General features: G+C 40.3%; 2 protein-coding genes across 3 annotated transcripts; one reads left to right on the top strand and one right to left on the bottom strand.

The window, feature by feature from the left end:
* Positions 1–645: 645 nt before the first annotated feature.
* On the bottom strand, positions 646–16,200 carry ace (angiotensin I converting enzyme (peptidyl-dipeptidase A) 1). The gene is made up of 25 exons (XM_077502272.1): positions 15,588–16,200; positions 12,622–12,789; positions 12,458–12,545; positions 11,201–11,344; positions 10,759–10,950; positions 10,507–10,604; positions 10,242–10,411; positions 9,944–10,167; positions 9,729–9,873; positions 8,607–8,705; positions 7,519–7,641; positions 7,247–7,452; positions 7,037–7,173; positions 6,612–6,770; positions 6,424–6,511; positions 6,196–6,339; positions 5,195–5,386; positions 4,736–4,833; positions 4,194–4,366; positions 3,888–4,111; positions 2,969–3,113; positions 2,766–2,864; positions 2,451–2,573; positions 1,873–2,057; positions 646–1,161 (listed from the first exon to the last, which is right to left on the bottom strand). Exons 1-25 carry the CDS (start codon positions 15,807–15,809, stop codon positions 938–940), a joined length of 3,870 nt encoding a protein of 1,289 aa, XP_077358398.1. The 5' UTR covers positions 15,810–16,200; the 3' UTR covers positions 646–937.
* A 5,477-nt stretch (positions 16,201–21,677) lies between these two features.
* LOC144004768 (lymphocyte antigen 75-like) lies at positions 21,678–24,886 on the top strand. Of its 2 annotated transcripts, XM_077502276.1 has the most exons (10): positions 21,683–22,541; positions 22,708–22,866; positions 22,967–23,055; positions 23,551–23,680; positions 23,757–23,792; positions 23,862–24,029; positions 24,141–24,257; positions 24,340–24,447; positions 24,525–24,557; positions 24,622–24,886. In XM_077502276.1, the coding sequence occupies exons 1-9, from the start codon at positions 22,478–22,480 to the stop codon at positions 24,542–24,544; spliced, it is 891 nt and encodes a 296-aa protein (XP_077358402.1). In that variant the 5' UTR covers positions 21,683–22,477; the 3' UTR covers positions 24,545–24,557; positions 24,622–24,886. The 2 variants fall into 2 exon arrangements, with proteins under 2 accessions (XP_077358401.1, XP_077358402.1); XM_077502275.1 differs by lacking the exon at positions 24,525–24,557 and having other exon boundaries at positions 21,678–22,541.
* Positions 24,887–25,370: the final 484 nt, after the last annotated feature.

Below are 25,370 nucleotides of genomic sequence, written 5' to 3'. Positions count from 1 at the left end.
CAAGGCCTTGACTTGATGACTATTTATTACAGTCTTGCGCAAACCGAGAAGGAGATCGGTTTCGGACGATTTCACACGGAGGAGTCACAACACCTGATTCAATATTGCTTCATGTTGTGATCAACTGGACGATGTACATGCCATATGTTTCATTGACTGTTTGAATGAGCATATAGTACACTCACCGGGCGCTTCTAATTCTGTTTTTGGGCAAGTTTCGATTTTGATTATTGATGTATTTTGCATTATGATGTCATTGTGCTAATGTGGTTACCAGTGAGTGGATATCATTTGTTGTGTATATTTGTCCGGGACGTTGGGATGCCGTCCAAAGCTTTTGGGAAGCTTTCAGCACCGAAAAGCAGGCTGGACTAAGAAGACATTGATTCAATCGTCTCTGGTGGGACCAAATGTTGCCTTGTTGCTTTTGCTCATGTTACCTGAGAGCTGCCAGGTATTCCACTGTGACGCTGAGAACTGCAAACCTTTACAGAGACCCCTTTGACTCCTCAGGATGGAAGGGGGGGGGGGGGGGGGGGGCTTGAATGCACAAATTCTGCTCTGATGATTTTTATACTGTGCAGTTTTTAATGTAATTCGGTTCATAACATCTTTCAAATGAATGTTTGATGTCTCATGCCAAAGTCAGTCAGTTTTGTTTTTATTGTAGAAATAAGAAAAACAATCAAAAAATGCTTACACAATCAATGACTTTACAAATATCTCCTCCCTGTACATTAACAAATAAATTACAAAATTGCAACGTTTTTGCATAGGCAAAAATATAATTGGAGTATACAATAAATATACAAGACTTGAGAGGGAGGCAGACCCAAAACAAATACTGTCAAATCAAATGTGATCAGATGAACTGTACAGAATGACAAAACACTAATATTCACATTAGGCTTGTTACTGTGCAGGCTGCAGTTGCCCTTCAGTCTTTTTGCTTGAGCTCTATTGTTGATAACGACTTGTTGGACCTCTTTGACTTCCTGTACCTGTAGGCCAGGAAGATGGTGGCGACCAACAGGACCAGGCCCAAGACCAGCAGGACCCACTGACCCGCAATGGCGGACGCGCTGTCCACGTTCATTCCCAGGAAGTTCACAGTGGTGGTGGTGTTTACCTGGCCTGGATTGATGGGGTCACTTCCTGGACCTGCAAAGAACCATAAGTAAGTTTTCAGGTGGTGACTTTATTTAATTTGAACATTCGCCACACAGTTTTGTCTGGGATTTTCAGCATAATTGTAGCCTTCTGTTTATTAATTAGGAACATCTGGTCAACCTAATGAATGCTGACTCTTACTTATGTAATGTAATTAACTAGAAGAGTTAGGGGTTAAAAAAAAACTATCCACAAGCGGGCATAATGACGTTCTTTATTAATCATACATCTTGTAAAAAGTCCGATAACATTCAATACAAGCATTCTGAATGACTACGTTTTAGCTAGCTAGCTACGTTTTAGCTAGCTAGCTAGTTCGCTCGCTAGCTAGCTACGCTTTAGCTAGCTACGATTTGGCTAGCTGGCATTAAGGAAAGGTACTGTAACTGTGTATGGGAGTGTGCTGACTAAACCCAAACTGCATGTGTGTGTGAGTGTGTGTTGTCCAAACAACAGCTGCTGTTGTCTCTCCCCGGCGCTCTCTTTCACCCCCATCAATCTAATCTGTTCACATCCTTTCAACAGGATCTCATCAAGAAAACAAGCAGGAGGAGAAAGATTACACTGTAAACTGCAACCAAAAAACGTCTTCCAGCAAATACTTTCCCCATTTCCTCTTGGAAGGAGATGAACTAGATGTGCTTCCCATATGTTGGACTCACTTTTCTCACTTATTTCACTGCATCAATATGGGAAACTTACTCAAAGGCTTCCAGTCGTATTCGGGCCACCCACGGATGTCCTTGCTCTTGTCGTTCTCTTGCTCCAGCCATTTAATGAGAGGTTCGAAATACTCCATGAGCGGCTTGGCGCTCATCTTGGGCTGGCCTGTGATCATGGTCATGGCCTCGGGCCACGGCTTGCTGAAACCCAGCTTCATCACGTCTCTGTGGATACAAGCAGGGGGTGAAAATGACACTTAATGACTGTATCGTTAGAAAGTCCTCATCAAAATCAGTCAGTCGTGAAATTTAGGAGAATAATAATGAGAGTATGGGGTCTAGTAAATGGCCATTGGCAAGGCTCTTAATCATTCATTTTATACAGTTTTACACCAATCGGATGTAATTTCAAAGAGTGATACAAACAGCCCTATTTCACACATTCACTGCCATTGACGGTTATAGACGTCAAAGTTCAATTTTAACTGGGCTGGCAGTGAATGAATATGAAGTTGATTGAAAAATCTCAATTTTCTTTTGGGTGGAAATGGGTCACCATTTATAGTGATATTGACTCATATGTGTCTATCATTATCCATATTTGTAGCGTGCACTCACCCCAGCAGCTTCCCAGCCTCCGTTGATTTGTAAATGTCACATGTGTGCAGGGGACCCGTGTGGCCAGATGCATTACACAGAGCCTTGTGGAACTGAAACTGGATAATGAAGCTTACAAAGTACCTGAGGGATGATAAACATAAATCCCTCGTCATAAATGTGCTTGTTTATTGATGATTAATTTATTGGATCACATGGAGTATATTGTCTACCACAGCTTACGCCGCCTTATTTATCTTATCATCATCGTGTGTGTGTGTTTGTACAGTGTCGGTTCATCGGTTATTAAATATCAGATGTTTGAACGGCGCTCACCTCACGTAGGGGACATTAGCGGGGATGTGGAACTTTGCACCTGGGTCGAAGTCATCCTCGGTGCGGGGGACGGGCGGACACAGGCCTTGGTACTTCATTCTGCGTTAAAAGCAACCAAAGCATATCCGTTAATGTGTCTGGTTGGTTCTCAAACAGGGATCCAGTTCCCGAACTGTTCACTCCTGTCCCAGTGGTCACGTTACCTGAGGTTCCACCACTCTTTATTGTACTCAGACGGCGGGATGCGTCCATCAAACACCTTCCATCTCCACTGGTCCATCAAGTAGCCAAAAGGTAGGAAGGCGATTTTATCAAGTGCCATGTTCATCAGGAAGTTGATGTCACTCTCTGGAACAACAAAAGAATGAGTTGTTCATATTGTAAGGTCAAAATTAAAGCATTAACTCTAGGATTCATTTAAAGTATAAATGAATGCAATTAAACTTAGCCACAAACATGGACTATAAATTAGTTTTGCTTTGTTTTACTTGCTTGATTGAAGCTTTGAAGAAAAAAAAAATGTAGAAGCAGAAGAAGAAAAATGCGATTAATTGTGATTAATTACAGAATTATTGTGTTTTTAATTAATCTGCATTACTTGGCAGCAGGGGTGTCAAAATTAGTGTTAATTTTGAGTTAATTTAAAATTTAACACCATTATTATTATTTATTTATTTATTTATTTATTTATTTTTTAAACATGCGATTAATGACCGCCCCTTACTTGGAAAACCTGTACCGGGGGTAATTCCAGTCGTAACGCAGCAGACGCGTCCACACCAAAATTTAGCAGTAATAAATTGACATGAATTAATAATGCATGTATTTGTGGAGACTGGGGTCAAGTTGTATTTTTTACAATTTTAAAGATGTGCAGAATTCATGAATTTATTTAATTCATGTTATAGTAGCTATGAAAACAAAAATGCACAGACGTTTTTTTTTTTTTTTTTTTTTTTACGGTACAGTAGTCTACATCTTTTTAATTTTAACTAAATTTTATGAATTATGAAATTACAAAAAAATAAAAAAATAAAATAAACATTTATGTTGAGTATGAAAAATCGGAGTGTGCTTGATTATAACGTACAATATATATTATTTCCGTTTATGCTAACTCACCATAATTGCTCTCCACTTTGTCCAGAAGTCCGATGCTCTTCAGGTGTCCGGGTGTGGACACGGACAAAGCCAGTACATCGCCAATGGCTTCGTGGAATCCCGGGTTGGCGCCATCACGGAACGCCACGGGCTGATCCTTGTACTGCAGGAAGTACTGCACGTGGCCCATCTCGTGGTGGACGGTGATCAAGTCGTCCATGGTCACAACAGTGCACTGTTTGATTCTGATTGGAGTGACATACAGTGAGTGTCATTTGGTCACATTGGACACAATCTGTTGAATGGAGGGGGAAATGTTGTATTTACCTGAAGTCTTTTCTGTTGTAGAAGTCCCATGCGGAAGCGTGGCAGACCACTTTGCGCCCGTCGGTGGGCTTCTCCAACATGGATTTGTCCCAGAACTCTTTTGGCATTGGCAGCAGCTCCAGAGAAGTGAAGAAGTTGTCTGATTCCTGGAACATTCTTTTGGCATTCCAGCCCTTGATACAGGTAAACAAAAAAAAGAAGTGAAAATGTAGAACTCTTATACATGCAACAGATTTGTCATTGTTTTTTTGTTTTTTTTAAATATGGAAAAACAACAGCACACATTTCCGTCCAAATAGATGTTAATCCAAACACGATGCCATTCTCCCTGAATCACAAAATAGGACAAACATCATTTGTCTTCCTTTTGTTTATAGTTCAACCTTGGTTCAATGCTATTTTTGTCACGCTATTTGGATCGAGTACAAACATAATTAATTTTGTCGACTTATGGAGTGTTCACTTGAAAATAAAAATAGCACAAACCATTTTGACAAACCTAACATTCACTTAAAAAATAATAATAATAATTGTATATTCACCTTTGCCACCATGGCTGGTGTGGCATCAACTTGCGTGGCGTCTGGATAAGGCATGACCAGGTCCATGATGCCAGACCACGTCTGCGCCCACATGTTACCTGAGGCGACACAAGACGTGTGATTGTACAGTAAATTCACGTCCGCTCTGTGGTGTTTATTCAACAAGCCCGTTTAATTCCCAACTGTGTGGAAGTGTCACACGCAATCTCACGCTTGACACGCTTGAAAGAAAATGAAATCCTTCCCAATTCCAAAGGCATCTACAGCCAGCTGCACAATATTAGTCGGGTATGCCCCCACACAAAAGGAATATTTTGGCTGGTGTGCTTGTGTGAATTCCACAGCGTAGTACTGACAGCCTTGCGGTTTTGTACAGTTTGATCAAATCAAAGAAACATTTCCACACTGACAAATAGGAAGCTAACTTTTGGGAAGTCCATTCATGTTGCGCTGACTCACCTAGCAAGTGCGCAGGTATGGGCCCCCTCAGGTTGATGCGCTTCGGGCCGTACTTTTTGTACAGAGCCCTGCGAACGTAAGCGTGGACGTTGAGGTAGAGTGGCTCGAGTTCCTTCCAGAGGCTCTCTAGGTCCTCCTCAAAGGTCGGCGTTTCATACAGCGAGCGCCAGAAAACTCCATTGTCGCTGTGACCTGGAGAGACGGATGGATGGCAATAACTATCACATCCTGAGCTCACTTCATTACAAGCAAAATCTAATGAGAACTATAAACTAGAGTCGGCATTTTCTGTAGGCGTAAAAAGCAGGATTCAAGAGGAGTTCACATTCAATAATGTTCATCAAAAACTAGCCGCATCTTGAAATACTTCCTGTTTTCACTCTTCTTTCAAATTTAGTGTCGTGAACAAATAATAGTGTGCCACTATTTAGTTATCGAGGACCAAAACTGCCAAAATTAAAAATGAATGAATGAATGAATAAATAAACAAATAAATAAATGAATGACTAAAATTGAAAACAAAAACGGATATTAAAAATATAATTCAAAAGTTAAACACAAAAATAAATATAAATGGAAATAAAAACAATAATATTATATATCAATAACTATTTATTTCTATTTATTTATTTAGTTGTATTTTTTTAACCTCCTTTTTTATTTTTGTATTTTTTCTTATTTTTATTTATTTATTATTTCCGTTTATATTTATTTTTTTGTATTATATTTTTTATATCAGTTTTTATTTTCACTTTTATTCATTTATGAATTTATTTGTTTATTCATTTATTTTTAATTTTGGCAGTTTTGGTCCTCCACCTAGTGGTCAATAGTGGAAAGATAAAAAGGAGGCTGAACAAAATATAACAAAATAGAGATATTGAAAAACAAAACAAAAATCAGTAAAATAGCAGGTCCTGTGAACACGAAACCCACGTTAGCTGAAGGAAATGCATATTCGTGTAGCAACATTGAAATGTGAACTGCAGTTCAGGTTATACCGTTGAGTCTGGCAGCTTCGTTGGCCAGTTCTACGTATCGCTTGTAATCCGAGCGAAGTACTTTGCCAGCTGCATCTCGCCAGCCCTTCCAGGCAAATAACAGTTCATCGTAATCTCTGGACTCTGCCATGGTCTTTTGAAGGTCTGAAAGATGATGTAACATGGCCACTGTGGCATCAAAGAACAATTTAAGCACAGATGTCACAACTGTATGATTTTCGTTCTTACCAGGATCCAGTGGGAGGCACTCGCCATTATCTCTGCAGACCTCTGCCACGCTGTATTTGGTCTCCATGTTGGACAGGAGATTGTTGTACTAAAAGAGTCAAGATCAACATTTGCTTAGTCGGAGTTTATTTAGCAGCACAAATTGACTAGCACAAATATTTGTAAGGTGCAAAGAAACTTTCCCACACCTCTTCAAGCTGCGCTGGCGGCAACGCGGCCCTCTCGATGTCGCTGAGTTTTTTAATGATGCGTTTGACCGCGTCATCCTGGAAGTCAGCCGTGTCGAACTGCCGTGCCCGCTGGCCGTATTCTAAAGTGTGGGCTGACATTTCCCGGCTCTTCTGAAGCTGGTGAACAAATGTGGCGTTCATTTAGCAGGTGGATGGATGGTTGGAATGAGAGATGACCAATTGGTGACGATGTATGGAGAAGAAAGATGGTAGGATGGAGAGAACAATTGGTTTTGATAACTGGCGATATATTGATATGTAGCAGTTGAATTCAATGAGTGATTGAAGGATAGTGGATGGATGATGAATGTTAATTTGTCTTAAGGGGAGGAGTTTTTATGGTCCCTCAAATTTTTCAATCCGACTTATGTTGAAGGTCTTACCATAATCTGCCTGTTGGCCTCATTGATGTCAGTGTTATATGCCCATGAGGCCTCTGTGTAAGCATTCCACACCACTTCAGCTGTACTGTTGTACTCATCCAGAAGATTCTTGGCAGCAAGCTCATCTGTATTTTTATCTACACGGACAAGGACATTAGCCAGGCACCACGCATCACTTCATGTAGTGTTGACAGTTGACGTTTATCCTACCAATGTCCTCTGGGTAGCCTTCAGGAATGGGCGGGACCCAGTTAAAATCAGGCCATCCCAGGACCTCATTGACGTTTTGTTTCTCCAGCCACTTGATAACGGGGTCAAAGTATCTCATCAGTGCACCGGCGTCCAATTTGTTCGTACCTAAAGCCTCTTGGAGCACATCAGGCCAAGGCTTGGAGGAGCCGGCCTGAAGAACTTTCCTGGAAGACGTTTTGTCGGACGTCACCACCTCCTCAAAACTTGACATCACATAATGTGAAACTTACTTTAAAATAGCCCCCGCTTCTGTAGAGCGGTAGATGTCGCACGTGTACAAGGGTCCTTCGTGTTTGGCTGCCTGGCACAGTTTTTCGTGGAACTGGAACTGCAGGATGAAACTAACAAAATACCTGCAGAAGAAAGAATTGCAATTGATTTTAGTAGAAATGACATGCGTTACAATTATTATTATTTTTTTACAGTATCAGTCTTTGTCAAGGCGAAATGTATGTATGGCTCTGATTTCAGTTAACTGTACTGAATTAATTGTCCAAAAATAGATCGCTACAGTCTTGTTGTTGTTGTTTGCTAATTAGACAGTTTTACTCTGACCAACCAGAGGATTGAAAAATCCTGATGTTATTGTCAGCAGCTAGCTGACGGAGGCCAATTTAAAATTTAATTGTTGGGCAGATTTGATTGACATGGCAACACATAGAGGCTGAAATCTGATTGGACCAAAAAAGAAAAGAAAGAAAAATCCGACATACACGTACTAGAAGCAATGCAGCGAAGACTATAGAGTGACAATTTCATAGAAGAAATATTAGTATTTAGGTTGTAAATGTAAGTTAGTGCTTCTGATCCCGTTCAGGCCAGAAGAAAAGCCCTTTTGATGACAAACGAGCAAACCACAAGCGCCACTGTGTCGTCTGACTAAAAACAAAATAATCCCCTTAAGGTAGGAATAAAAGTGTTCTGTGTACTACTTGTCATGTTCTGTTGTGGTTAACTAAGTGCAGCTGGTGTCCATGCAGCCAGTTTCCTGCTATTGTAAAGCTTTGGTATTTGTTGAAAATCTCATTACCGGAAATTCTGATGACAGCATTAAGATCACAGTATACAATAACGCCTTAATTCCCATCTTCCATGCATTGTTTGTGTTATTCCCATCTTGCCTTGTGTGTTTGTGAGTGCAGTCGCAAGGTACACACAATCCGAACGTTTTAAAAACACTTCTCCATTTATGGCTTTGTTGGATTTTGGATGCATATCAGCATGATCATGAATCTACATGTCGCGGAATATCAACACAAAGTGAATTAGCGTCCTCGTGCCTATTTAAAAGTGTTGTGGATAAATTTTAAGATGCTACCTGATGTACGGTGTGTTTCCAGGAATGTGGTATTTTGCGCCAGCATCAAAGTGCTCCTCGGTGCGCTTGGTGGGTGGGCAGATGCCTTGATACTTTGTCCTTGAAAGAAGAAACAAGAAACAGATGGATTGCGTGGCTTATATAACCAAGGCACCATTCATGGAAAGTTAGTCAGTGTATAAGAATTACTTTTCTGCTATGATTTAAATAACGTCAACAACGTACAAAAAGTAACAGCCTATTTTGACACAGTATTTACGAGAAAGGACTGTTTGGACTCTGGAGTAAAGTAAAAAGTTAAGTAATATTAATAGAGTTATGAAATTAAATTTACATTTAAGCCATTGTGCAACATCTTAATAGACATTAAGAGCCAGAAGCTAAAGAAGTCAAGCCAATGATGCTAGCTTAGCATTTTTCAAACATTAAAATGTAATGCAGTTTTTGTAATTTTATGTACATTTAACTTCAAATAAAGACTTACTCATTATTTGAGTAAATTTGTAAATGCTGTGCTATCCACAGGGAACAACAGTAACTTTAAAACGGACACTTGCTTCGTCAAGCCAGGCTAATGATGCTAGCTTAGCATTTTTTGTTTGTTTGTTTTATGTTAAATATAATAGTTTTATGACAAAAATAACTTCACTTTAAGTGTTCAGTCAAGTTTGTGTCTACAATGTGATCAGTTTGGAAAAGTAAGTTTGACATGGATCCTATGGCTGTCAAGCCAAGCTAATTATGTTAGCTTAACATTTTTCCAATGTTAAAATATGAGGTAATTTTATAACATAAATATAACATCAAATAAACTCATTATTTAAGTATCCAGTAAAGTTTGACCACACAATGTGATCAATATGTAAATGGAACTTTGAAATTTGAAATTTTGAACTTTGGTCGTCAAACCAAGCTAATGCTACTAGCTTAATTTAAGACATCTGTCATTGCCATAGCAACTCCAGATTGCCCCTTACTAGGTTTTCTTTGTTGGATGGCCCACCAAAAAGTGTTCAAGTTAACACTAAAATGAGTTAGTGTTCATTTGAAGTTATATTTATGTTAAGTTTGTAGCTTCATACTCATGAACTAGCTTGGAAAGTCAAGCGAACTTCAACCTACCTGAGGTACCACCATTCAGAGTTGTATCGCTCTGGGGGGGTGTTGCCCCCAAATACGCCCCATCTCCATTGGTCGATAAGGTAACCAAAAGGAAGGAAGGCTATCTTCTCCAGTGCCATCTTTAACAGGTAGTTGATGTCAGATTCTGGAGGAACACAATGCGATTTTTTAATTGGAACATTTTCCATTTAATGAGCTGCATGTGTCTTCTTTACCCTCGTCAGACGTCACCGTCTCCAGCAGTCCGATGGTCTTCAGGTGTTTGGGTGTGGAGACAGACAGAGACAAGACGTCCCCGATGGCTTCGTGAAATCCGGGATTGGCCCCGCGACGGAAGCCCACAGGTTGGTCCTTGTACTGGAGGTAATACTGCACGTGGCCCATCTCATGGTGGACGGTGAAGAGCTGCTCCATGGTCACTGTGGTGCACTGCTTGATCCTACGACCCAAGAATGAATGAAATAGGAAGTCTTTACACATGAAAGCTGGTTTTCCAAGTCAAATCCTGATTACCTGAAGTCTTTGCGGTTGTAAAAGTCCCAGGCGGACGCGTGACACACCACCTCTCGATCGTCGGGCTTCTCCAGCATGGATTCCTTCCAGAATTCTGGGGGCATCTCGGCTAGTTTCAGAGATTTGAAGAACTCCTCTGCAACGCGAAACATTGTCGTGGCGTTGTAGCCCTGCCAAATTTAAAAACAGATGTAATATCGCATGTGAGACTTTCAGTAGCATGTGAACAGTCTCCTGTGACTCGGCTCCCTCTCCCTCGACTTACTAGTTTGACCATTTCTTCAGTCACGTCCATGTTGGGTTTGTCAGGAAACGGGATCATCAAGCCGTAGATATTGTTCCAGGTCTGGGCCCACATGTTTCCTGAGGGCGAGGAAGAAAACACACTTAAGCAACAATCAATCCTTGTTATGTGATCCCGTCCTAGTGGACTCCATAGGAAATGCCTGCTTGAAGTGTGGACGTCCACGGTTTGGTTATTGTTTCCAAGCAAATTTCCACAAACGTGTTTTTGTACCTAGCAGATGAGCGGGGATGGGTCCTCGGAGGTTGATGTACTTGGGGCCGTACTGCTTGTAGAGTTGTCGCCGCACGAAGGCGTGCAGGTGCTGATAGAGAGGTTCGATTGTTTTGTATAGCTGCTCGATGACTTCCTGGAAGTTGTCTGTCTCGTACCAAGAGCGCCAGTCAGCCCCTGTGTCTTTAAATCCTGTAAAGTAATAGATTAATACAACACCTTTCATCCCAATAAATTTCCAGGAATTGTCGACTGTATCTCTTGTAACGATTCAACACGTATGTTTTAAAGTGGCTCGATTCCTATTTTCTGATTCAAGTGCTTTTTTGTATTACTATCACCCCTAATATACATACTTAGATCAAATTAAGTAAGCGAATGTAATGAAAATTTGCAGCATTTACACAACAAACATGATCGTATTTGAGTGTGAATTTCTTACCGTCAGCTTGTGAGGCTTTGTTGCTGAGCTGCACAAATTTGGGGTAGTACTCCTTGAGGGGGACACCCGACGCGTTGTGCCAACCCTCCCAAGCGTACAGCAGCTTCTTGTAGCTCCGCGACGTGGCCATGATGTCCGTGAGATCTGCAAGGGAACGCGCACGAAAAGCTTTTCCCTCCAAAATCGTGTGTGAGGATGAAAGACCAAAAGCGGACTCATGATTAGGGCTGAACAGTATTATTTGTTTATTATAAAAATTGGAATCGCAATATTAAAGAATAAAATCACAACTTGGATTGTTTTTCTAAACTGTTCAGCGCCACTCATGATACATTAGTGACATTCTGTATAACTTGTTTTTATCATGCTATAATGGTAAAACCACAGATGTGTATTTACCAGTTGTTTGAACAGCGAACAAGTTTTCTTAGTAATGAATGTCAATAAAAACAAACCACAAACACAGCCACTCAACAACTAAGTAGCCTAGTTTGTACTGATGCCTGTAAAATCCTACTTCAGACACTTATTGCTCACCCTACGTAAGCATGGAACATTTTTAAATGGAACTTATTTACGTGTACGTTTGAACTTATTGATATACAATATCAAACGTATTTGCGAGTGTTCAAACGTATTTTCGAGTATGTTCAAACGTATTTGCGAACGTAAATGTATGTTCGAAAGTATTTGCGAGCATGTTTGAACGGACGTACTCGCAATTACGTTTAAGTATGTTCGAACGTACTTGCCAATTAAAATGTTTTCTCCACATTGGCAGTTCCGCGCTTCGTTACTCAAAACTAGTCATGTGAGAATGCTAGTCAACAGCTTAATTACAAAAGATTTTACACTGGTGGAATCCTGTTTTTAATGCAACACAATCAAATGTATTGTATCTATGTAATTTGTATGCATATTGACCGTATGTCATTTTCCAGTTACATGTTACTTGAAATTTTGTGCCTTTAGATACAATTAGCGTGATCTGTTATAACAGCAATAAAGATGTATTATTTGTAATCAACGATTAATATTTTCTGTAAAAAAGAATTGTTCAATTTGTGTAGTTTCCTACATAGCGCTTGGGAATCAGTGGACTCCGTTGTAGACAAAACATACGGCCATTGTTCCCGATGTTAATAGCTTTAAGCGTGCTGTTGTTCCGGAGTAGCACCTCCTTAACACTTCCTGTGTGAAGTAACTTTGCAGCAAGCGATAAGAAAGGTATTTACAGGCATTTCGGATTTTACTCACGAGGTTCCAGGCTCCAGCTGACGTTCGGCTGCGGGTGCACTTTGGCAGTTGAATAAATACTGTCCATGGTGCTGAGAATGGTGTTATACTGCGCACAGAGGATCAATCAGTTATTTTGTTTTAGGAGTCGCATGAGAGATAACTCGACACCATTTGAGACGAACCTCTGCTCTTTCGCCGGGAGACAGGTTGGCGGCTCCAAGGACCACGACTTTGCTCATTAGTTTCTTATCTTTGGTCTCAAGAGTGTCAAGCACCTCGCGAGTGAACACCTGCTTGGCCTTCTTCCCCCAAGCCTCAGTGAAGGCCTGCTCGTCCAAGGATGCGCTTACCTGAACACATCGGGAAGAAATGTACAGGATTTTTTGGGGGGGTGGCCAAAGTTCATCTTTAATGGACAGTTTGCTGCCTGCTGCACCTTTTTTTTTTGTGGCCTACTGTAAATTATAATACATGGATTTTATAGCGTGTTTTATGAACTCAAGTTGAAAGGGACCTCCTCTTCCTTCCATTCTTCTATATATGGCCCTGAGTGGGAACATTTTTGACAGCCCTGATAGTTAAGGTCCAAGTAAAGTTTCCAAAGAAAATGTCATTTTTTTGTAGTCTAATAATGTCAAATTTTAAATATTTCTCATATTTAACTTAACTTTAATCTTATTTTAGTTTCATTCTTTGTTCTCAAAGTAACGAATGACATTCACAGCACGGAAAAGCCATTTTGTGCGTTAAAATATGCTCCAAAACAAAAGTGTGAATTTTTGAGGAAATTCAATGAAAATACAGCAGCTGGAAAGCAGATTTAAACACAGAACAAAAAAGAAAGCTCTCCTGTTAGAAGAAAATACACTTGAATATGATGTAGGCATATTAATAAATGAATATTCATTTGGAACATGAAACCTAACGAATTTTGTGTCCCAAAAGCACAGCTCAGTCTAGCTTTTTACTGAAGATGACTGAATGTCTAATCCTCTTCAATCCTGCTTATTACGCCTACAGAAAGCAACAGCTGTAGGTTCATTTTGGGGCATTATTACGAGATTGTTCATTTGTATTGAAATCATGTACTTTTTTATTTGGAACAGAACCCACATGATGGAGTAGGGGATTACTGTATAACATTTTCAGTTCAGCATGTCCAGAATGTTAATGCAAGTGGATTGTTGTTGCACAAGGAGCATGTGCAGGTGCAACATTTCAATCCCCGCCTGAATTCTCACAAGACTACTACGTTGTACGTTCCCATGCTCTATTTACATTTTTACTTTTTCTGTATGTGAGGGGGGAGGGACTTATGTTGCAACCCCGCTCGTTTTGCTCAAGGTCAAGAGACAAACACTGATTGGCCAAATGACAAATGGTAAAATCTTTGCACACACATTGCGATTAGGCTGGACTGCAGCTTGTTTCCAGCCTGGCTCGTTTTTCAGTTGCGAGCGTTCTTCTTATCTGCTGTTTCTCTGCAAGCGACGCCGAGTTGAAGCATTAACTATAACCTTTGCGCACTTCCCCCTCCTTTGCTCTCTTTTTCTCTTTCTCTTTCTTTTCAACTTCTTTCTTTTCCACACAATACGAGCACAGCGTCTTCCGAGGTAGGACGGTAAAAATTAAGGAAGCGGATTTTGCTGATTTGGCTTTTGTTGTTACCACATTGTTATACAACCTGCACATGACTGTACATTGAATGGCTAAAACATTAGGTACACTCATGCAGTCTTAAAAGCGCTAAGGTGTCAAACATAAGACCCATGGGCCAGAAGCCGGCCGGCGGTCGTCCATTCTGTTCCATGAGGACAGAATAGAAATGGCAGTTATTCACAAAAATTAACTGTTGCTGCTAATTTTGTCCACTGGAGCTGTTACTCAGGATTTGATGTAAATTTTTTCAGCTCGTTTTTGTTCCAAAAAAAAAAACAATTATAAAATGGGAATATTTGTAGAATTCACTTCTAATTATTTGCACACACACACAAACAAAAAATGAAATTATAACCTTAATTTTGTGCATACTGCCCTGACCCACTTGAGACGAAATTTGGGTGTAGGTGGCCCCTGAATTAAAAAATATTTGACATTAATACGAGTTGTGGCAAAAAAAAAAAAAAAGCCTCTACATAGGTCTTTCCTACTCCCCCCACCACCCCCCTAAAATAAACCAAAAAAAAAAAAAAAAAACTAAATTTAATGTGTATTAAAAAAAAAAAAAAGACAAAATTACAAAATATACTGTAAAGAATTAAGGACATTTTTTGCTTCAATTCAATGGACAATGTGAGGATCCTTGGAGATGGGTTCTTAATGTAAGCCACAGTAATATTTATTCTTCGCAGAGGATAAAGAATATATAAATATATGCTTGTGGGTATAATTACATGTGTTGATCAACCATTGTGTTCAAATATTAGTTGCTTGAAGGATTGTAGCATGAAAAAAATGATGCTGTCAATGGTGTTTTCTACTGTTTGTTCACAAAACTGTTTTGACTCTCATTAGGTATTATATTTTTTATGTTGCCACAGGAAAATGTTCCATGAAATATACTCGACAATCTCCTCTTTAAATAATCCAGTATAACGATGTAACCAGTTCATTCATCTTTATGAGGATGTATTTGTTTCCTGCTAATGGCTTTTACTCTGAGGCCAACCGGAACCTCATTTGCCCTGAAACCAAATCCTGCACTTAATGTGCTTTACATTTAATTGATGCACTTCTGCATGTTTGTAATGTCCATAATTGCGTTTCACATCCCACTTTATGACCAGTTCCACTTTGCTGTTCTCATTTGGAAGGCGCGAGACGCATTCTGCAGCCTGACCCTGTTGGCTCCGGCATGGCGGGGGCCTTCATCTCCACCTGTTCTCCAAGCTCGGATGTTGCAGAGAATTCCTGTAGTGACAGCTGCACAAGCACGGACAATAAAAGCCTCAGAGTAAGTTTCTTTTTTTTTTTTCTTTTTTTTTTTTTCCTTCCACCAATTGAATCTCTCTTGATGACTGGCCTTTTTGCTCCTCCGGCATCATGTGAGAGCAACTCACCGCATTCTACTGTTAGTCATGAGTTGCCGCGACAAAAACTAACCAGCAGTTGTTGGAGTGTTCATCCAGTACAGTCCGGAAACTCTTACCTGGAGTTGCGAGTTGTACTCCGTCAAGTTGGTGTTGTAGTTCCAGCTGGCCGACACGCTGTAAAAAAAAACCTCCTCGGCAGTGCTGTTGTAGTCGCTGAGGAATCTCTGCGCGTCGGCCGCCGTGTTGGTGTATTCCCCTGGCAGCCAGTCGGCTGGCAGAGCTGCGCACTGCTGCGCCGCTTGCAGCACTAACACGAGCGACCACACTAACTTGGCCATTATCCCAGCAGTAACAAAAAAATAAAAATTTTAAAGTTGAGCAAACACCAACCGGTGTTGAAGTTTCACTCCTCAACTGGTCAACAAGCTCAGCAAGTGTCTTTTAAAGTCCAAGTGTGACCCAGCCCACACGCCTCTGCAGCCTGCACTTGCACCCGTTTACGACACTCAACATAATCCGCACCCTTGAACCCGCCGAACGACAACCTTGCTTGTCTCTCGCCTCCCTCCGACCGGGCAGCATCAGCATCTGTAGGGAAATCCCAGCACGGGCAGATAAGATAGGACGCGGCGAACGAAGCGAGAAGAGACTTGTCAGCGGCTCCCTGACCCGCACGAGGAGGGACTCGGCATACTTTGCTCTCTGGTGCCTCTCTCAGTACAAACACACACACAGGCTCAGAGGGGAAAGAAAAAGGGGGGGAGCGTAGGTATGGGAGGGGAAAAGGGGAGAGAAAGCGGAGGCTTGACGGGCTGGGGGAAATGTTGAAAAGTGAGGTGCATACAAGAGAGGCTCACCTTGAATTTCAAACTTTGTTTTTTTTTTTTTTTTTTTTTTTTTCCACACTGAGGAGATCTGGAAAGGTAAATCGAATGGTTTTGAAAAATATTAAATTGGGCTCACCTAGAAATTACCTTATTTAAAATTAAAAAAAAAACACACCCCTGTTCAAATCCCAGCTATTGGTGTTAAGACAAAAAAATTCAAACAAATACAAAAAAATGTAATATGCCTCAAAAATAAAATTTGGCTGTTCTAGTAGGCTTTTTTTTTTTTTTTTAGGATTTGTATGTTGCTAATAATACAATGTCCTTTCCTTTTCCACAAAGGTTCAAGAAAAGTGTCGTGAAAATTGTGTAGAAGATTCAATTTTTCCAGAGAGTCCATGTCAGCCCAGGTACTGATTAGACTGCTAATTAGAATTGGAATTTCGAGAGCTGAATTTGCTTGCAATGAACTGAAAGTGAAAATAAAGTTGCATTTTCAGTGAAGATCAAATGCAATTTCAGAGAAAATGAAATACGTTTCATAGTTTTAAATTCAGTTTTGAGTCTATTGGACTTAAATTGCAAACTCATAAATTCAAATTGTACAATTCAGATTCAGGTAAATTCAATTGATGTAATTCAAATTCAGATATTCAAGGCAATTATTGAAGTTTAGCAATGCAAATTCAAACATAAATTACTCAAATTCACTTTCCAGTGGTTTTGTGCTAATGTTGACTGCGATTTGGAGCTGTCCAGAATTCTTTCCTTCTTGTCTAAAGCCCCAAACAAACATAGCATCTGAAATCTTTTTGAGAGGGGCAGCACAAATAAACCAGTAAGATAATGTAGTTGTACAAATGTGAAAAAGAGAGAAAAAGGGAGGGGGGGGGGGGCATTATTTATTAGCTCTTCTTTATTATTTTGTATGCTTTGTTAGTGTTACACTAAATTGATTTCGCTAGGGCAAAAATATAGTCATAGTTTGGCTTTATTTGGTCAAAAACAGTTTTTACCTAACACATTCTCATGACAAATGATTCAGTAATCATGCTAACAATTTTCCATTCATCTTTATGGATTATTAATTCTCCACGTGCAATGTTTAATTGGCACTCACACACTTATATTGCCCTGTTGATTTATATCACTGATGACAGCACACGTGTCAACCTAATTATTGTTTTTTAGTCAAACTGATTAAACCCTGCAATATCTAAAAACACATTAAGACTACAAAGAAATGAGTAAAACTGAACCTATGGAATTTTTCGATCACTTTGTAGGGTCAAGGCGGTCAAGTTTTTATTGTATTCCGTCAGACGTTCATGGCCACATTGGCTTATCTTTGAACTGAAAACACACAAAGAGGATAAAGATTTACCGGTATATGGAGTATTTTTCAAAAGATATGCGATATCTGCGCTTGACCCTTGATGACCACTTATTGACAGAGTGCATCCTATGCGCTTGATAAGAAAGGGATGTTTCGCTGATAGGCTAGTAAGTAAGATGTGAGGTTCATTATTTTTAACGTCTTCATTGTTTGGGATCATGTGCAAACGGTCAGATAATCTAATCGGTTTACGTGTGCGCTGATACGAGCCATCTGCGTTTAAGTTTGAGAACTGAGCAAGTGGGAAGTGATAAAGTTTTATCTCTGGCAAAAAGTGTTTACTGCTGTTTTATATTCTGAGTGTGTGTGTGTGTTTGTCCTGCAAGTGCTTTTCCAGCAGTCTTCCAATCCCCAAATAATTGAATGTGGCTCCCCATGTAATGGAATTCTGTGAGGTGTGAAGAGACTATGATAGCCTAGAGGAGCCAATCTTGGGTGTATGTTGCACATTCACTGGCCGTGGATACCGCTGGGTAATGTGCGTGTGCGTGCGTGTGTGTTGGAGTCAGGTCGCATGTCATCAGGTGTCAATCATAAGTCATTTTGGTGGCCCTCGTGTCAGCCTGATTGCATGTGAAAGGTCGCGTGGGCGTAGGATCTGGTTAGGAAGGGAGCAAAATAATAAAATTTTCACTCGTGTTTTTATTTAATTTATTATTATTATTATTATTATTATTATTATTTTAGATTTTGCAAAATGCATATCCTCAATTCTAATAAATACACGCCCATCTGAAAAGGTGCCTGCTAACGCTAGCTGACTTGCCAGATTGTTACGTTAGCCATCATGTTTTTCAAAGCGCTTTCCCAAGCCTTGTTCACTTTAAAAAATATATATATTTTTTAAACCTATTAGAGTGGACAAAAACGCACTAACACAGCTGCATCAACCTACTGTATGCAAAGGTTCCTTTTGAGTTTAAAATATAACCTCCAGGCTCTCTCGCTGAACACTGGCCAATTTGAAATCCATCCACTCGCGTCATACTAGCTGCTAGCGAGCGCTAAGCTAACCCAGGTCTGTACATACATACAGACATGTATGAATGGATGTTTACAATTTGTTGTGGCCATTCAACCACTTGTCACTTTATGGGGTGTTTTATAGGGTAATAAAAAAGGTAAATATGTTACACTACGTGTGTTACAACACGTTATAAAATGAGAGTGAATAAAACTGGACCTCTTGTATTGCCAAATGTCAATGTGAAGTGAACTTTTCTTTGTCTGTATCACAATGTTGACATACGACCTATTGCTTTTCATTTAATTGGTTTATTCTCATGTTTTTCCACATAAATACTGTTATTACAACCCCTGTAGAAGTGACTCACGCCTTAGTGACAATAGCTAAAAAATGGCTAAAAAATGCAAAGTGCAGTAATACCACTGAATTCTCATGCTAACCTTACTCAAGCAGTAGTTAGCTGTGCACATAAATGTCTGGAAGCTAATGGCTAACATTTTAAGCAGCTCTTGTAATTGTAGAGGCCAAAAGGTAACTTGTAGTGCCGTTAGTTAATCTCATAATGTCTGAAGATAAACAAGCTAGTTTAGCGCTAGTTAAGATGAGGCTATTAGCAATAAAATGGAACCAAAGATAAAAACAAACATTTCTTCTGCCACTGGTCATGGAAACTTATTTCATTTGTTGGACTTTGATTTGTTTTGGGTCAAAAGTATACATCGAGTAACCCATTTGAGTTGATTCCATTCTTTGACATTTCTGTTTACTTATCTAAATCTACACAGATTCAGGAATATAGGACGACGTATGTTTCAAAAGGGCATATTATCTAATTGTGCACGTGTTTGTTACCAAAGGAGGAAGGAAGGCGCCATAAGGAGCAGCGCGCTACGCTGACTGATACGTACATCGTCCCATCTTGAATACAGCTAATCAGTGAGGCAGGAGGCCCGACGATAGGATATCTTGACTTGATAGTGCTGTGTCACGTCCTTTGATTAATTCATGTTCAAATTGCACGTTAGATGCAAGACATTCAGTTTTCAAGACTTCAGCTGCTTGCAGTGTAATGGTTGGGTCTCTTGTTAATATTTTCCACAAATGCAAGCGCTTGTGTGAAATGATGATTGATGGTTCCCACGTTCCGGTTGCGTCTTTGCGGCTCTGACACAACTGACATCATGTCTGAGGTCATAGAGTGTGACTAATGTATAAACTGTAAAGATATTTCAAGCATTGAGGAGAACTTGTGCGTTTAAAAGGAACATTTTAAAGGAAATGAAAGCTCTGTGCAGTCTGACGTGTGCTCGGGTGAAAGGTTAACTTTTGACAACGCTGATCTCTGAGAGGAGGCCGATAAGATTAGATTAGAAAACTGCCAAAAGAGGGAAAAAAAAAAAAAAAAAAGACGTGATTTGAAAAAGTTCTTTTCACCATTTAGTTTGATCTTTAGCCTCAAACTGAGTAGACCAGAGGTTGATTTGGTTAAAGTGTAAAGATAAAACTTGCTGCTACTCACGAAAAACCAGCACACCAACAATGTTTGCTGGCCATGTTTACTATAAACACTTTGACAATAATTTACAGCATAGGAAACATCCAATCTGAATGGTAAATAAAGTTTCATTCATCATGATTCATCATTAGTCAGAAGATCCAAATATGACAGGTTTTTTCACATATTTTCAACATCTTGAAAGTATAAAAATAAATATATACAAGCTACAAAAAAGTTTTGGGGAAAAGTCACAATTGTCTTCAAGCATTAAATGTGTCATTTTTATTGTATAATGATACTTCTACATAATCATCAGAACACAAAATGAATTCAAGCAATCACACTTGAACTAAACCATTAAACATCTGACACAATATGTTGTTCACTTTTACTCATAGTTCTTATCAATGTGTTTAAACACTTGTGATTCTGGTTCTTAGCCAACCTTAATGTTATTGCACCTTGTCACATGGCTCAATACAGACCTGATGCCAAATTGTCAGCTGATTAGCTTCCACATGGGATTTTTTATTTTTTGCAACTGGTTGACGGTCTGTCCATTAATTAATGGATTCCCCCACCCCCCAAGATGAACAGCACTGCTACTGCTGTCCATTAGTGGAATCTAGCGGAAATTTAAACTGCAACCCAAACTCAGTAATTAGTGTACTTCCAACAATTCTGACAGGATTTCCTGGAAAACATGAAGCGGTTTGACTGCTGTCATTATGCAACACTGTTCCACTTCGAAAGTGGCAACTCACTCCATTGGCTATACTGTCTACTAACCAGAAATCAAATTAGAAAAATGTTTATTTCAGAAATGCCATTGTAATATTGAGTTGAAAAGAAACTAGACTACTGCTGCACTTGTTAAGGTGATGTACTTTGCTGCAGCAATCTGTGTGATGTAAATGAGGTGGCTGTGCTAAAGAGTTAAATACTTCAAAATAAATATGTGTGTATGCTCATCACAATCATTATTCTGCCGGGGTCAAGCGGGACGCCTCGACGCACAGTTCGAGTCCAGCACGCTGAGGCCAGCTGCGGGGTCAGGAAGTTTCAAGAGCAGGGTGGGGAGACCAAGGCCGGAGATGGAGGAGGAAATAATGCTCAGGTGGGTGGAATAGCCACAGGTTTGCAGTTTGGTTCCATCTGGTGGATCCTAACTGTAACCAATACAGGACATGAAGTGTTTCTCACATGTCCTTATGACCTTACTAAGAGGACTGACATTTGACAATTTACCCCCCCCCCCCCCCTAAAAAAATAAATACATAAAAAAAAATAAAAAATCTCGATTTAAAAAATAAAAAGTGGTGCAGGTAGGGCTTCTGAGCGGACCCTGACCCACGGAGCGTGTGGTGGTCCACAAGAAGTTCAAAGGTCAGAGTGGAGGTCACGACCTGGCCTTAAGCTGTCCAGTGCCCAGAAAGGTCACTACTTCACCTTTGACCCTCACGTCAATGCCGCTTGCCTGCCCCGATAATGTCGGAAGCTAATGTTCGCTGTGCAACGTTAGCTTTTGATGTAGGCTGGTTAAAGTTAGCTGTCAACGTTACTGCTAATGATGGCTTCAAATGTTAGCTTCAATATTAGCTCCTTAAGTGTAATGTAGTAGTAATGGTGAGGCTAACTTCAGAAACTCAAATGGAAAGCTAATGTTAGAAACGAACATAACGTTGACGTTAACTTCAGGCGATCATGTTGACAGCTAATGCTATAGCTAACTTTGAAAACTGAATGACAATATTGCTTCTGACCACTAGATGGCGGGACCGCCCAGTTTTCGCTCTATTTTTATTTTTACTTATTTTAATTTCAGTGTACTGACATTCTGCTCGCGATTCTGTACAGTACTGCAGGCCGGAAAAGGTATTCTTGGTTTTGTAATGTAGCATAATATTTCACTTCTTCTGAACATAATCAACAGTAAAGCTTCCTTCAGCAGGTTTTTTTTTTTTTTTTAATACCAGGCCAATTACGTAACAATCAATATTGTAATAAATTACCACGTTATAGTTTCTGGACTTTCATGACGTTATTGGTCACGAAATGACCAATCTGTAATACGTTGTGTTTAAAAGGGGCAACGTTATGGGCCGTAATTACCCTTTTGGCTGTTATAGGTGGACTTCTAACTTTTAAGTAAAGGCGACGAGAACGCAATCACGCAGTGACGTTGACGTAAGCGACTTAAAGCGAACTCGCGGTTGCCGCTGTTCGCCTCCTCACCCTGCTCGGTCTCCTCGAACCTCAAAGAATAATCTCTCTCGTTACACCGAATTGGTCCCACTAACCGCTACCTGGTGACGCTCATGAACGCAATACGATGGCTAATTGGGCAGGCGCTGCTCGTTTTTGGCGCATGCGCGACTTGTGGTGAGTCAACATTCTTTTTTTTTTTTTTTTTTTTCTTTTTTTTTTTTAAGTTGGACTCCTTTTTTAAGTACTGCAACTGTTTATAGTAACCGTATATGGCAAAGTGAGTCAACATGCGCTTTTGACCTTTCCTGTCCCGCCCTGCTTTTCTAATTTCGACCATTAGATTCCGGCTGCGACCCTGATGAAGTGCCATACCGTGGTTTTTGCTATTACTTTTACAATGGAGACCAGAAAAAGTGGCAGGATGCCGAGGATTTTTGCCTCACCAGGAAAAGTCACCTGATCAGCATCCACTCATCGGATGAGCACAGATTCTTGAAATGTAAGCGCCAAGAAAAAAAATGTCGGTTGGACTTTTCCCGCAACATCCACAAGGTTGGCTACTGTTCTTGTACTAAAGCTCATGTTGTGCTTGTGTGAAGGTCGCTTACAGAAGATACAGAAAGAGGCCTGGATTGGATTGACGGGGTCTAATGGGGGGAATTATACATTTACTGACGAAACAGCTCTAGTAAGTGAAACTTTTACAGCAGTATCAATAACATTGTCATTTGACTTGTGGAAAAAAAGGCCATTTGCTGTCGACTGAATATGACATCACAGTTGCTCAGGGCTCAGGCAACGACCAGTCACAGCTCACCTTTTTTCTGAAGCTTAGCTGTGATTGGTTGTTACCTGAGACCTAAGCAAGTTAATGCCCTCTTCAGTCAACAGCAAGTGGCAAAATGGCCGCCTTGAGACGAATAAAACCAGCTGGATTTTGCATTACAACTCAAATTCCACAAATGTAATAGTAATTCGAATGTCATGTTTAGACTAGTGAGGTCACATAACATTGGCAGGAAATGTTTCAGGTTGACTTCCACTTTAAATTATAATTTTACAGTGAAGAAATGATAGTATTTTTTTTAAACACTCTTATTTCTAAAGAATTTTTTTTATATATATTTTTACCATACTCTCATGTGAAAAGTCACTTTTTCAAGTGTACATTAATGACGAACAGGATGAAAACCCTTGGCCCCCTTGTGGCTGGTATGGCTTGAGTATCTCCGAGTGTATGAAGCTGGAGGACGCCTATGGAGCCGTGTGTATCGCCAACTGCAATGCGGCAAATAACTTCATATGTAAAAAAGGTCCAGAGGTTATTATCGCTTACCTCATCTCTTAACGTGCTCTCATATTTGATATGCATTGTGTCCGTTCCTACAGCCAGGGGCTCGGCGCCCGTTCCTCCACGAAAACCAGGTGATGTTACGGCACGACGGCAGACACGCGTACAGTATATGACTTTGTCAAATGTCGTTTTGATTGCAGTTTGGACTGACGACTGCGGCTGGTGGGCGGGCAACCCCTCCGACGACTTCTGTTACCATTTCAACAACAATTACTGGATAACTTGGAAAGAGGCGCGACGGGTATGCACGGCCAAGGGCGGGGACCTGCTCAGAATCGCCGACTTCAAGGAACAGGCCTTCCTGCAAGGTAACGCGACCTGTCGTGGCCATCGCTTTTTTTTTTTTTGCCTTTTGGGAGCAAAACTGAGCTCAACCCAAGACGACCTGGTGATTCTGGAAAATTGACTTTCGTCTGTAGACTCACTTCAGGGGAGCTGGAACGAGACCTCCCTGTGGATGGACGGCAACTCCTGGATGCCCAACTCCTGGCAGTGGAGCGACAGTTCCCGGATGGCGTACATGCGCTGGAGCACAGGTTCTTGCTAGCTAACGGATGTCTGAAGGCTACAATGTGGTGAAATGGAGCACTTAAAATTCAGATTTCTTCCTGTCTTCAGGTGACTCTCACTCCTACAATGTTAAACGCTGTCTTTCCTTCCTCGCCCACAACGGCCAATGGGAGGAGGACGACTGTGAAGTTAAGAAAGGCTTCATCTGCAAGAAAAGTAAGATGTGATGTTTGCACTTTGTTCTCGCTGCGTTAGTGACTCACCCACGTCCATCTTTGAATTTCCTCTGTCAGGAAAGGGAGCAAAGAATTGACTGGCTCGTCACCGTAAGTCACCTTGAATGAGGTGAAAGAAAAAATAATGCTGTGAATGAAACTTTGTGTTCGGCAGATGCGATTACCAGCGAGTTATCTGCAGAGCTGGACTTGTGACCTGCCTGGTACGGGGATGAAGTGTTCATCACAAACAGTGTTTAATTCTTCTTCAATAAGGCTTTTAATTGATTTTTATGATACTTTGATTCTGGAATTGTAGACTCGAAAAGTTTGCTGACTTTTTTCCCTTTTGAACAATGTATATCGACTCATTTTCTCTCCTTAGTTATGTATAATCCTTAATTTTCAACAAGTGTTCAATAAACATGCAAAGACAAATGGCTGTGTGAGGTTTCCATGGCAATGTAGCACAATACAACATAATGCATTTAATATTTGTCATTTCACACGTGGACGAAGAAATTACAAGCAATTCCATTTCCAGGCCAGACATGAAGGCTATACATATCAAATATTTACATCAATAAAATAATGTAACAAGCAAAATAAAGGGCTGTCTTGGTAGCAGTATTGCAGTGTATGTCTTATACATACACATACATGTCTTGCATGTGAAGGGGTACTAACTTATTTTTTTTTTACTGCCTATGTCTATGACAATCGTGAATCTAGGAACAATGAGTTGCACAGTGAAAATAAATAATAAATACAAAATAATGAAATGTAATTTGACTTAACTATTTCTAGTGGCGGTGGAGAGTTGGGGGCGGTTCGGGTCAGGGAAGCAGCCGAGAATGATGTGATGAAATAAAAGTTGATTATGAAGCCAAAAAATATCAAGCTGAGAAGTGCAATCTTTTCCGC

The sequence above is a fragment of the Festucalex cinctus genome, chromosome 17 (assembly GCF_051991245.1).
Source record: "Festucalex cinctus isolate MCC-2025b chromosome 17, RoL_Fcin_1.0, whole genome shotgun sequence".
NCBI lineage: Eukaryota > Metazoa > Chordata > Actinopteri > Syngnathiformes > Syngnathidae > Festucalex > Festucalex cinctus.
Note: the sequence above shows the minus strand (reverse complement) of the source record. Positions and strands in the feature narration are given on the sequence as shown.

Excerpts from the sequence above, each read along its gene's own strand:
- ace (XM_077502272.1), bottom strand. The coding sequence starts at position 15,809 with ATGGCCAAGTTAGTGTGGTCGCTCGTGTTAGTGCTGCAAGCGGCGCAG. Across the intron at positions 7,453-7,518 it reads GAAGCGGGGGCTATTTTAAA|GAAAGTTCTTCAGGCCGGCT; the intron begins GTAAGTTTCACA and ends AACGTCTTCCAG. Across the intron at positions 1,162-1,872 it reads ATACGACTGGAAGCCTTTGA|GTCCAGGAAGTGACCCCATC; the intron begins GTAAGTTTCCCA and ends GGTTCTTTGCAG.
- LOC144004768 (XM_077502275.1), top strand. The coding sequence starts at position 22,478 with ATGAACGCAATACGATGGCTAATTGGGCAGGCGCTGCTCGTTTTTGGC. Across the intron at positions 23,056-23,550 it reads TTACTGACGAAACAGCTCTA|GATGAAAACCCTTGGCCCCC; the intron begins GTAAGTGAAACT and ends AATGACGAACAG. Across the intron at positions 23,793-23,861 it reads CGTTCCTCCACGAAAACCAG|TTTGGACTGACGACTGCGGC; the intron begins GTGATGTTACGG and ends TTTTGATTGCAG.